This window comes from Lutjanus erythropterus, chromosome 21, assembly GCF_056507025.1.
Source record: "Lutjanus erythropterus isolate fLutEry1 chromosome 21, fLutEry1.hap2, whole genome shotgun sequence".
NCBI lineage: Eukaryota > Metazoa > Chordata > Actinopteri > Lutjaniformes > Lutjanidae > Lutjanus > Lutjanus erythropterus.
The window spans coordinates 16,753,807-16,767,389 of NC_139337.1; the positions used below are offsets into that span (position 1 = coordinate 16,753,807).

Consider the following 13,583-nt stretch of genomic DNA (forward strand, 5'->3'; position numbering starts at 1 on the left):
ACACAAGATTGAACCACAGTGCTCTTAACAGGGTTTCTGTGGGTCCATAAATGGTTTTTTAAATTCTAAAATCCAATAATCTGAATTTTAGGGCTTAAAATGTCTTAAATATGACTTTGATAGGTATTGAAAGTTGATTGTTTTATGAGGTTTATATTACTCTTATAAAGTTTTATTGATTTCAGTCTCTTTTTTACTTGTGTTTTGGGGAATTTTGGTGTTTACTTTTTAAGATTTTATTTAGATTTCTCGTTATATATGATGAACAGTTTCCACATTGATAAAACAAGGACCCACAATCTTGACAACATAACACAAGTTGACAAAATAAGACATACAATAACACCAGCACACATCTGCTCCACATAAAGCACAATTACAACAATTTAACTTGTTAAAACCTTCAGAAACACAATTTTTAATTCAATTATTTAATTCCCAATGTAATCTGTGTTCTCTTTACAGGTGATCTCCTCTTTTTATGTGGAATGGGGAGGCAACTCCCTGTCTTTCATGGGGAAAGGTGTGACCAAGAATGCCATCATCTCTTTGCTTCACCTGTCCCATGAGATGATGGAAGAGAACAAAGACAAGGCAGGTGTCAGCAGTTTTTCTACTGCTGTGAGGGTGCCATCTTAAAACATTTAGGAATGCAACCAAAAACATGTTTTCATTTCTATTTTGTTCGCATCAGGACTTCATATCACAGTGGTCTTTGGGGAACGAGACGGTTGCTGAGGAGGCCAGTGCCTCACAGCTTGGTTTGGCTTGGCTCATCCCTCTCTGGGTCGACAGAGATCAGGAGGTATGGACAGTCTGAAGTTTCACATTTTCTTAAATTCCTGATAATTCAAAGACATTCCAATATAAACAACAGACAGTATATGATACACCAGTCTTCGATATTGAGCTGTTCACTATTCATTCTTCAGCTCACACTTTCAACTCTTTCTGTCATAAAATGAAGTTTCTAGATACTTGACTTTGGGGACAAAATGAACCCATAAGAGTTGCACAAGAACTCACAGACAAAAAGAAGCACATGACAGCTCGTCGCACCAAATTCTCTGTCTGTCTCCAAAAATAAATTCTCACACAAGTCAGTCTAAGAGGCTCCCTCGACAAGATAGACTCTGTCTTTGTCATCATCAATTTAAATGCTAGTCAGCAGTAGCATTATTCACATTTAATATGACTATACTTAAAGGTAGAGGCTGTATTATTTGAAGTGAGTTCATATGAGGTACTAATCGATAGTGTATCAGCTACAATTGGCGGAGATGGGACACCAGCAGAACCAGCACAGAAACTAAGCAATGAATTGCTGTGGACATGTTCAACTCCAAAATGTATTATATGCTATTTTTAAATATTTTCAACACTTAATTTGCTGTCAGATAGCATTTTCTGCCTGGAAATCGCTGTTATGTCAGCCAAATATTACCCTATCCAAGGCAACCAGACTCCTTAAGGAAAGATTTTACCTCACAGACAGGAATTGCTGTTTTACTGCCTCTTTCACTGACTGTCAATAAGTACCTCATGCTACTCCACTTCTAATAATCCAAACTATCCCTTTAACATTACCACCACCAAGTTTTTGGAGATTTCCCACTTATAGGCTGTGGATGTTTATACAGCTACACCATCATTCTTCTCCTATTTCTCTTTCTTTCCTCAAACATCTGCCTAAATCCATGTCTCCCCTTTCATGTCAGGTGAGGTTTGCCAGTTTGGGTTTAGGCGCCGCTCTGTCCTCAGTGCCCAGCGGATGCCACGCTCTGTGTACCAGCTGTCAGAATATCAGCGGAGGTCTGTGGGGCACATTGCTCAACATCCTCCTAGATCAGCAAGAGAGCAGCATGGTCCGCAGAGAGGTATGACAATTGAACTGCTACTCTGCTCTGCTGACATGAATGTAAATAAATTGAGTCCTAGGTCAACATTATTGAAATAACTGACTGAAAAAACTGCCACATATATCAAAACTAGTAAAACTGAGGCAAATTTCACTTTTATTTCATCTATGGTCAGAAAAGGTGGCTGGATTTTCATGTATTACCAGCCAAACACAGGCAGATGGCACTGTTGCTGATGCATTTTAGCTTGACCCAGTGTGTGCACGTCTTTTTCTTTGGTTTGTGTGTCCAGGCTGCATTTATCCTGCAGAACTTGCTGGTGATGCCCATGCCTGCCAACGCAGAAGAGGCCAAGGACTCCCACTGGCAGGTCAGCAGCTTTGCCAGCCAGTTAAAATGCTTTTATAGACCAAGAACTGTTTTCTCTCTCCCTCTCTTTCAGTCTTTCTTTGTTTCTGTCCCCCTCCCTGTTCCTCCCTCCCATCCCAAATTTGCTCCTCTCCTCTCTTGTTGAGCCCTGCAGGGTTCAGACCAGGGGTGTTGCTAGAATTCAAGCTCTGCTGGGGCGCAGGCCTCCAGCATTCACATCCAAAATAATTAGGTTTAAATCTCTGTCTGAACACCAAAAGCATCTTAATTTGGGATGTCATGACTCACGAAGGGAGCTGCATGTCAGAAGTGGAAAAGATAAATATTATTTATTTTATCTATTTAAAGCAAAGCTTGTTTACAAAATCTGATCTAGTTGTAATTGCCAGAAAACAGTTTAACAAGAAAGACATGCAGAGAACAAAAATTGAAATCTGAGGCTTTTGGAAGAAAAATGTTGTGGCAAAAAAGCTTTCAAGATGTGTCACCCTATAGATGTGTCTTAAATCTGTTATTCAAACTTTTTTCCCCAAATACCACTTCAAAAAATATTACTGCAGGCTCCTCAACAGGGCTGCACTATTAATTGCAGTCAAATTGAAATTACAATATGACCAAGTGCAAAATCCGAAATACATAATCAGCTCCAAATCGCAGTTTTTTTGAAAAAGGAAAATGTGTGACAAAGCAGTATTATAATGAAGTACTGTGCTGCAGAGATGCCCTGGCCTGCAAATCTCGGTCCCTTAGTTGAAAGAAAACATGTTTGTTTGGTACAGACCCCAACAAATGTCACATCATCATGATTTAAACATTTTTTAAGTAAAAATGAAAATCATGTCAAGTCATGCTAAAATGATCATTCTAATTATGTGGCATATCGCAATCACGATTTCAGTCTAATGATTGCAATATGACTTTTTTACCATATCATGCAGCCCTACTCTCCAAATACCACTATTATGACCAACGTTAAAACACAGTAGGGCTTTCTGAATTCAGCTATGGACAGGTCACACAGGAGGAAGATTTATTCCTAATCAGAAGATATTTATTGTTGACTTTTGTCAGCGACACTGCCCTCACAGTAAGGCAGTGGCTTGCTGTCATCACCGTTTAGCATGAAAACATCAAAGTGACTAAATAGCAGGGTCATATTGAAACAAGAATATTACAGAAATATACAAAATATATTTTAAATAAGTTTTGAAATCTTGTAATATTTTGTTTCAGTTTTTAAATTTTAGGAGATTCCTCAGTGTACCACTAGAGGGAGCGCAAGTACCACTAGTGGTACTCGTACCATTGAGAATCTTTAGGATCTGGATGGATTTTGCTTTCAAACACACCTGTATTAAGTAAATTTCTTACCTCTGTTCCTTTCAGTGAAAGTTATCCTAACAGTCAGTTGCAAACGTACCTTAAGCAAGTCTCTCAGTTCAAATCAGCCCTGCAGTTCACTTCAGCTCACTTCAGTTCCAACAACCCAACTGAGAAAAGAACAAAAAGCATCCTGTCACCATCTTCTGGCACTGGAGAAACTGGGCAAACATGTCTGGATATGTTAAGCTGCTAGACCAAGTGTCCATGTTTCTGGGTGGGTGGTTAATAACACATGTTTCTGTGGTGTGACAAACTCAGAACATATTTATTGTTGCTTTACAAGATCTTGAACTGTCTCCTCTTTCAGCACCCGTGTGTCCATGATGAGGTGTCTGGTGTGTCTTTGGTGGGTCTTCCAGCGCTGCAGGCTCTGCTTTACCACTGTCAGTACTTCCAACATGTGGCTCTCTCTGCCTCTAATTGTTACCAAGGCAGGTACACGTTCCACCTGCAACCTTGTACTGACGCCACCAGCAGGCCAAGTCTTCAGGAGAGCAATTCACTGGGTAAGTTTTATTTTTGCGTCGACAATCATGTGGATCTGAGCGGTTGTATTTTAGCACGATTACTCCAGTGTAATTTTGTGTTTCATCATGTGTAAATGTTTGTCTAGATTCTGAGCATTCTTTGTGGTTTTGGAGAAGCGACCCACCGGCACCCACTACCAATTCTAGTAGACCCTCCAGCTCCCTCTCCACGTCCAGCACTGTGGTCAGTAATGCTCTTGAAATATGCACACCGATAAAAATCTGCATTAAGTCAAGTGGATCTTCTCCAGAATTATTATAGTTTTGTTTTGTTTTGTTTTTATTTTTTTTGTGAGGACAACGTGACTCACAATCTGTAATTTAGTTTTAGTTAACCATGCTAACCTTTATCCTCACATCTTTATGTCATACATTACAGATCAGAGGTTCAGGGTTACACACTCCTAAGGGTCCGTCTCCATTGAACATCACAGAAGATACCCCTGCTAGTAGACTGATGGCTCAAGGTACTGCACAGAGAAATAGAAAGTGTGTGTCCATGTGTTCACACGTGCATTCACGGTAATAGTAACGCATCATGGTTTAGTTCTTCATACTGTATAAACCTTCACAGTATTTTCCTGTAGAACCTCATTGTGGTTGGCGATAATTATAAACTAAAACCATTCCCCACATTTGTGTATTTATGTTTCTATCTAACATATACAGTTTAAGAAGTAGAACATTGTTCTCTGGTTTGATGTTTTTGATGATGTGCTCACAGCATCTCTAGTCCCAGACAACGGTGTTTCACACAGTGTGTGAACCGTTGGGGAGGTGTGTCTATTAGCTGTGTATTGATGTGTCTCGCAGGCCAGAGTGACACAGACACCAGCGACTCAGTTACCTCCCAAGACTCCCGACAGGGCGAGCCCTCAGCAGTGGAACCCGTTGTCATGGTAACTCCCGACCTCATGACGGCCCACTGTGGCCTGCTGACTAACCTGCTGGCCATCCTGCCAGATTTCACCCTCACTGCCATCCGACACAACCAGCTCCTCCAAGCACTGGCCGGGTAAGAGGTCACATGGTGCATTAGCACACCTTCCCCTCTAATGTGTTAATCATGAATTAAGTTTATTCTAATATTCCTTTTGAAAATATTAAAATGTGCATACAGTGTAACAATGTAAAGGGATAGTTCGGATTATTTGTATAGTGAATGCTGGTCAAGAAGCCCCTTAAAGTTAAAGAGATTAAATATTTTAAATATAGTGCTCACTTAAACGGATATTGATTTTTTTTTTTAGATGGTCCTTTTTAGGCGACTTAAATGCATTTTGTTGCTGACCCTGTTCACAGCACTTCATTGCTTAGCTCCCATGCTGGTACTGGTGTCCTTCTCTAAACTGACTATTGATACGTACATCATACAACCCCACTTTAAGTTATCTGAACTATCCCTTTAACACTAAAAATTCCTGATTTGGATTTGGTATTGAAATGTTTAGTATTTAATTATGCAAATAGTCAATTGATGGAAAAATCATGATTAACAATGATCTAAATAAATATGTATGTATTTTACTCAGCAGAGAATTAATGTTAATTGTAGCCCTAATCCCCTCTAGCTAGTTTCTAGTAAAAGAAAGAAAACACACATTCCCCATCATCTTTCTTTTCCTCCTCAGTCTGGTGAATATTGGGCCCATTGAGAAATGTCTGACTGAGCTGAAGACACCCAACGTTCTACCAGGAGAGAGAGAAGACATCAAGGGCCAGGTGAGGAACACTGTGATCGACAGTTCTGAAGAGTTTTTCAACTTTTTCTTTTTTTTTTTTGTTATTATGACTTACCACAAAAAACTGTGGGTTGGCACAGTACACCGCAAGCTTCAGTGCAGCATTAGGTTGTCTGAGGGCACCTCCAGATTTTTAGTGTGGGTGGAATACTCAACAAGCTATAAGTCAAAGCACACCATTGTTTTGCAGCTTGGAAAATTAGCTTTTAAAAAGAATAACTTTTTCTTATTATACATCCATTTACATCTTTTCTCCAGCCTTAGCTGATCAGTACCTTTGTGCGATGTGTTTGCATGTATGTGTGGTTAATCTGTTTTCTGGTGTGAATATCTGTGCATATTCCTAGTGTGTCACCCTGCTTGAGTTCCTGTCCAGCTTCTCCAAACTGCTACAGTCATGTGTCACGGTGAGCCAGGAGCTGATTGGCCAGATGGACTTCTTGAAACAGCTGTTGCCTACTCTGGTGGCAGCAGTCACACTGGACACTAAAGGATTAGGTCAGAAGAACTTTATGTTAAAGAGATTGGATTTGGAGTGAGGTTGTGTGAGGTACTTACCTATTAGTCAGTGTCTGAAGTATAGTAGATGGAGGTTGGTAGGCCCCTAGTTTGGTGAGGCAGAGAGGAGTACCAGGACAGAAGCTAAGCAATTGTCTGTTGTGGAAGCTGTATTAAGAATATTTTCGACCTTGCTGTCAGACAGCCTTTTCTGGCAGGAAGCAGCTGTTATATAAGCCAAATATCACACTCTCCATGCCAACTGCATTGGTAAAAACAGTAATTTTATCTCTCAGGACACGAGAGTTGCTGATCTAGTGCTGCCTCGACTAGTTAGTCTGTTTGTGTTATTGTGTGACTTTAATTAATTCAAACTAACAATTTAAAACACAGAAATCACACAATAACATAAACCAACAGATAGTGGCAACGGTAGACGAGTAACTCCTGTGTAAATTCCTGTTTTTGCCAGTGGAGACTGGTGGCTTGGAGTGTTGAGCGATATTTCACATCGGAAGAGGAAGTTTGACTGCAAGTAAGTCTTTATTTTCCTCAATAACTTTGCTGTTGACCTGTCAGTGACTGAAATACGTTTTTCTGCTGACCATGTCCACAGCAGTACATTGATTAGTGTACAGCTGTGCTGCTGCTCCTCTCTGCTTCTCCTCTGGGGGTGTGTTGATGCAAAAGTTTTTGACAGATATTTTGATTGTGGTATAATTTGGAATTTGTAATCATTTTTGTGTCACAATTTAAATTTTCACAAAAAAAAAAATCATCCATGATGACGTGACATTTATTTGAGTTTGTACCAAACAAACATGTTTTCCTACATCTGGTGAACAAGATTTGTAGTCCAGGGCGTTTGCAGCACTGCAGTACTTCACTGTAATGCTGTTTTGTCACATGTTTCACTCACATTGTGGTTTATATATTGTGTGGGGCATTTTGTGATTTTGATCATATTTTGATTAATTGTGCAGCCCCACTCAATACACTGACTGTCAATTAGTACCTCATACAACATTCAAATAACCACACCACTTCAAATAATCCAAACTTTACCTTTAAATGCAAATTGAAATGATCATTTTTAGCAAATAAAGTTGGTAATGATAGTCTGAAAAACTTTTCAAAATGTTTTCCCATATTCCATATATACTATATACTCTATATTACCATATCGTGTTCGTACATTTACCCAGTTCTCCCTGTTGTATGTTCTACAGTGTGATGTGTGTGTGTGACTTTGTGGCTGTCTCGTGTCATAAAATTTGTGACTCACTCTTTCCCTCTTCAGATGCAGGTACCCGGGATGCGGTTTGTGTGTGCTGGGCAGACGTGTTTATGCTCCTGGCTACTCTGGTGAGGAGGGACAGCTCAGCAGCGTACCCATCTGTCTCTGCTGCGCTGGGGAGACGCTGGCGGACATTTGCAGGTACACAGATACTCTGCTGTGTTTGTGTGTGTGCGTGTGTGTGCATGTGTTAAAGTGGGTAAAAGTGACAAAATTAATTATTCTGGTTTAGGCTGCAGAATTAGCTCTATAATCATCTATTATGGATCATTTCTCACAATTTATATTAGATTATTGTCTTTTTTGGAAACATTTGTTTCATTTAATTGAAGTACCCTCTGTGGTTTAAGAGTCAGCCACTTCATACATGATGACAGGCTGTAAAATCATTATATTCAAAATCATAAAAACTGATAATCATGATTAGGGTAATTATTCTGATTGCAGTAACTCACTAAATAATCAGGATTAGCATTTTAGGTGTAATTGTGCAGCTTTAATTCTGGTTCAGTAAAGGAAATTTTATCATATTAACCATTCATTGCATCATTACTGTGTGTATAAACTTTCCTGAACAGATGCTAGGATAGGATAATTACATCCTGTCCTCATACTACCTCTACTCCTCCTACTCATCTTCCTCTGTGATTAATGGCACAGCAGGGAAATCTGATGAGTCCAGTAAAAGATGAATGCTGAGCCTTTGTGTGTGTATTTATGTCTGTGTGTATATGTTTATGGTATCTAGGTGTCTGCATACACATTCAAATGATTAGTGTGTCCTCCTCCGGTGCATATTGCCTCAGTCATGGACAAATATTTTGCTGTCACAGGATTTGAACAATGGATTTGGCTTTTTGTTTCGCCATGATTCAGTGTGTATCGCTGCGTCATTTGTTAAAAGAAAGCTATTCTCCTATCAACTCTTTTTATTTTCCCCGTGTGTCTGCAGGAACATTATCAGTGTGCGTGAACGAGAAGCATGCGGACGCTCTTCTTCACACAGCGGCTCTGCAGTTTCTCTGTACAGTTTTCTCAGAAGAGACAAAGAGTCTGGATGTAGAGGTCACAGCCTTAGACTCTAAACACGCTACTGCTTTGTCTGACGTTGTGAATGGTCCGTCAGCCAACCAGCTGTGTGAACTGTTGCTGCAGGTATGTGGAGGTGGTGGGGGAGCATGTTTTTAACCAGGGTCTAGACAGACAACCACAGTTTAAAAGCTCATGGTAAAGTTTCGAGAAACTTCTCTTTCACTTTCTACCAAGAGCGGCATATTATGTGTTCTTCTTTGACTGTTGATGTCAGAGTTTTGAGAAGAGGACCGTCCAGGATCCTTTAAAGAAGCTGACAGCCAGAACTCTGATGACACTGCTGGCCTGCAGTCCCACAGCTCAAAACCATGCAGCTAAAGGTAATTCCCAAACCTCAGGCTGGAGTTACAGTCACCTGTTATAAGGGTCGCTTACTTTTTATGTTTAAATAGATTAATCCAATGATTATTTTTAATCAATTAATTTGATGACTAGTTTATTGATTATTCTAAAGATTACTTTTTTGTTACCCAATTAATATAACAAATAATTTATCCACAACAAAATCAAAAATAATATTTCAACATTTTACTCAATCATCATTCTGAAAAAGATATGCCTAAAACACTTTTTAAAATGAGTCTAATTTTCATCCTATTTAATAGACCCTATTTATCAGATGCCTGATCAGTAAAATAATGGACCTGAAATTTGAAAGGATTATTATTAATTTAAGCCATTTTCTCACTAATGTGGCCATTAAAGTCAATAGAAAATGTAAAACAAGCGAACAACATTACATCAGAGTAGCAGTGAAGATATTACTTTTAACATGGAGGCAATAAAGAAATAGCACCCAAGCATATCATGCTTGGGTGCTGACAAAAACGCTCTAGTGCTTTCATTCCAATTTTTCATGCATAGAAGCTTTAGCCTACTGCTGAAGTAATGTCATGTCCACTTTACAGAGCTTACAGAGCATCACAAAGTTCAGTCTCTGTGTAAAATACTCCTACACTTGAAATTAAGCTGCCTTTTGCTCTTTGGGGAAATCCATGCCTTTACAGGGAACAGCAACTGCAACATGCTGATGCACGTTATGCAAATGATTGTCTATTCGTAATCAATTATGTTGAAATAATTGAAATCTCCCAGGTCCTGCCTGTTGCATACTCATTGAACCTTTAACATGGGTCACTAGGTTGCTGTATGTTCGTCCGCCATAAGGGATGTGTAAGGGTTTCTTTACATTAACTTAAAATTTTGAGCTTCTTCTTTGACTGGAAAAGTCAAATAAGTTCGTGCTCAATTTATAACTTCATTGGGAGTTATTTCATGTCAGTTACAGTGGATATCTTACTATAACTGTTCATTTCCATTCTGAACTCTGTTTTTTTCCAGCTGGTCTGATTGACAGTTGTGTGGAGCAAATGAAGCAAACTCACTCCCAGCTCCACCTGGAGTCGGTCCGACCCGGCAAGGCTTCTTACCGCAAAAAGGTGAGCAGAGGCTGGCTGGAAATTTCCAGTCTCCAAGTTTCTGTGCTGCCTCTGTGTTTTTCATTGGATATAATAACAATCCGAGTCCAACATGAAGGAGTTTTTGGATAAATATTATGAATATCTGTTCTTGTTCTCAGCAGTTGGTGCTCTTTGCTGTTATGGAGCAATAAGGATGCAGTGTTTTTTCAGCTCGAACATGTAAACATATTGGTCTTTGTTTTGTTTTGTTTTTTTATCAGGAAGAGGGCTATTTAAAGGAAGTCAAGCTGACTGTGGAGATCCTACGGAGTGCTCTTTACCGCAACGATGAATGCAAAGTGAGCCTGTGTGTCTGCCTTTTAATTCCCCACTGCTAATTGGTTTTTAATGGAACCTCAGAGTACCAATGCTGTGCCTGTAAATGAGATTCACCTAAATGTGCATGGTCCTGCTATAACATCTCAGCAAGTTTAGCTTCTTAAACCCTGTAATGGCATTACTTATGGAGCATATTAGCTGGTTTTCATTTTCTAAGTGGCCTTTCTGTCACTGGTGGTTACCTTGGACTAAATAGCCAGGGAGGCTCGACTGCACTGTTTACTCTTCCATTATTCCGCTCCCTCTGTGTTTCTCCTGCACACTTAGGGAAATACTGAAGCATCTTATGTTGATTAGTGCCATCTGTGTTTGTGCTGTTGTACACAGGGCTCATACGGGTGCTGGAAATCCTTGAAAACACTTGAATTTCAATGTCGTGTTTAGAGCTGCAACAATTTAATCAATTAATTTGCAACTATTTTAATAAGTAAGTAAGTTTTTAGTCATTTCTTTAGAAATATGTCTATGATTTCAGCTTCTCAAATGTAAATATTTTCTCTATTCTTTAGTCATTTTCACAGAAGACATTTGAGGAGGCCGCCTTGGGTGTTGGGAAACACTGCTTGCCATTTTTCACCATTTTCTGACATTTCATGGACCAAACAATTGAGACTTCATTAACATATTGTGCAGTGTAATAGTTAGAAACATCTACTCCTTCTAAAAGATTCACAATAATTTTGTATGACTCATGAACACACACTTATTCATTCAGCAAATGTTTAGATTTTAACACAATACAATTTTAACTCTATTTAACATGAAACAGTCAAACAAAAACAGTTGTTCCATCCCACAAAAGAAATTTCAAAGGACGACACCATGGCTGCATGGCCATACCTGCTGCTAAGGATTTTTCAACTTAGCATGTTTCCTCAATTTCTGATGACATGTCATGGTCATTTTATGATTTATTACAGTAAATATATTATACATTTTTCCTTTAATGTGATGAAGAAATTAAATATTCAATTTGAGCATATAAAAATGTAATTTACCACAGCTGTACAGTGCTGGAAAAGCTTAAAAGTGTATCTGGAAAATGCTTAAAAAGTGCTTGAATTTGACTGAAAATGTGTAGGAGCCCTGTGTATAAGTACTGAACATGCCTGTATGTGGGTCTTCTCCTATGTAAGTGTGTGTGTGTAATCCTTTTGTATTTGTGTGTGTAGGTGGTGGCCACAGATGCTCGCCTAACACTGGCACTCTATGCTCTTTGGCCTTGGCTCCTATTGGATGACCCCACCATGGAGGCAGTGCTGGAGCTTCTTTGTGTCTATACGGCCAACTGCACTACAGGTCCGTGTGCGTCTGTCTGTGTGTCATATGTGTTTGTGCAGGCACTGTGCCTGGCCCGTGCCTGCCCATCGCCTCTGTCTGCGGTTAGCAATCTGACTGAGTCACACACAGTTCACACTGAGGGGCCCATTGTCCTCTCCAGTGACCACTGAACAACATTGTGTCTCACTGTATAAGACTAGCGCCTGCTCGCCTGGCAGCCACAATGGGCACAGTGTCAGCATACAGGGATCGGGCTGCATGGCTGTCGAACTGTATGCATGGCAACGGGTTTCAGACCAGTAGGAGATGATGTGGGGAAGCACAGAGCATCTCTGTGTTAGAGATGGGACTGATCAGATTCGATATTAGTATTGGAGCCTGAAATTGACATAAGGCATTCATCAACCCTTGACCCCTCACACAGCACTGCATTAAAAACCCACAAAATCGTATAAAAGATACAACATGGGCTCGGGAATACTTGGGGAACCATTGTCAGTAAACACAGTTTGTCGCTGCATCAACAAATGCAAGTTAAGACTATCATGCAAAGAGAAAGCCATATATCAGTGTGGAAAAGTGTGCTACAGTCTGATGAATCCACCTGCAGTGCCACAGTCGTTGAAGGATGTCATTACACAAGCTACATTGCGCAAACTACACAAGCTTTCCAGACTAAAATTCAGTTTCAGCCTCATGTAATAATACTACTACTACTACTGCTGCTGCTGCTGCTGCTGCTACTTGTACCACTACTACTACTAATAATAATAATTACAATAAAAATAATAATAATTATAATGATAAATATAAAGAAAAAATAGTGCTGGTATCATTATAGTTTCAGTATCCACAGATACCCAAATTCAGATATCTGAATCAGAACTGAAAAAAAAAGTGGATCGGTACGTCTCTACCCTGTGATGCCTGAGTTATTGGTATTCCATCATGCAAATGTAAGAATTGTGTCTGTGGAAATAAGAAGAGCAAAAGCTTTTGAGTAGAAAAAAGGCAAGATTCACAGCGAGGAAACAGCAGGGAAATTTAACTTTGATAAACGGCTCGTGGTCCCTTTGATGTGTTTGTGTTGTGTGCATGCACGTGTGTGTAGCTGTGCAGTGGAAATCAGTTTCATCAGTTAAGGAAAGGAAGTTTCATGTGCAACACTTATGAACGTTTCTGTGTGTGTGTGTGTCTTTCTGTTTGATTGGCACCTGCTCCTCAGTGGGTGCGTCTGCTCTGATCTAAACTCACTCGCTTTAGACCCCTCATATGCTCGAGCTGTGAAGCAGCAGAAATCAGTGAAGTCGGGCACAGTATTTCCCTAAAGGTTAACCGAACAGCAGGTTGTGTTCAGGCTGCATGCAGCCAGGCTTAGTATTACACCATCCAGCCTCGGGCTACCATTTTGTCTCCTGAGACTGCTACATTTCTACTGAATGTTTCATCTCCAGTCTTCCTCCTTCATCCAAGGCTTTGTTTGCACTGCTAGTTCAAGTCAGATTGTTGTTTTCATCTGTGCCACACATATTTCCACAGATATTTTTGTAGCAGCCCTAAAACTTGCTCCCACAGACAGATAAACAGAAAGTTAAAAAACATTTTTCTGCACTTCTATGGAGTGATCAGTCCTATATGGTTGCAAAAAATTAATGAGATTTGTAGCAGCAGTGGGAATGCCTTTGACTCATATCATCAGTGAAGTAGATCCATTATAAAGCAGAGTTCCCTTGTCA

The 13,583-nt window shown here is 39.8% G+C and overlaps 1 protein-coding gene across 1 annotated transcript in view; it reads left to right on the top strand.

Moving 5' to 3' along the window:
* Positions 1-13,583, top strand: part of rttn (rotatin) — a 47,151-nt gene that overhangs the window by 26,878 nt on the left and 6,690 nt on the right. The window contains exons 29-44 of the mRNA XM_084746905.1: positions 466-594; positions 695-805; positions 1,719-1,877; positions 2,152-2,229; positions 3,919-4,117; positions 4,225-4,322; positions 4,518-4,605; positions 4,952-5,153; positions 5,770-5,860; positions 6,228-6,378; positions 7,679-7,816; positions 8,628-8,830; positions 8,982-9,087; positions 10,109-10,206; positions 10,449-10,526; positions 11,739-11,865. Coding sequence (XP_084603031.1) covers positions 466-594; positions 695-805; positions 1,719-1,877; positions 2,152-2,229; positions 3,919-4,117; positions 4,225-4,322; positions 4,518-4,605; positions 4,952-5,153; positions 5,770-5,860; positions 6,228-6,378; positions 7,679-7,816; positions 8,628-8,830; positions 8,982-9,087; positions 10,109-10,206; positions 10,449-10,526; positions 11,739-11,865 — 2,056 coding nt within the window. The remainder of the gene's footprint in view (positions 1-465; positions 595-694; positions 806-1,718; positions 1,878-2,151; positions 2,230-3,918; positions 4,118-4,224; positions 4,323-4,517; positions 4,606-4,951; positions 5,154-5,769; positions 5,861-6,227; positions 6,379-7,678; positions 7,817-8,627; positions 8,831-8,981; positions 9,088-10,108; positions 10,207-10,448; positions 10,527-11,738; positions 11,866-13,583) is intronic.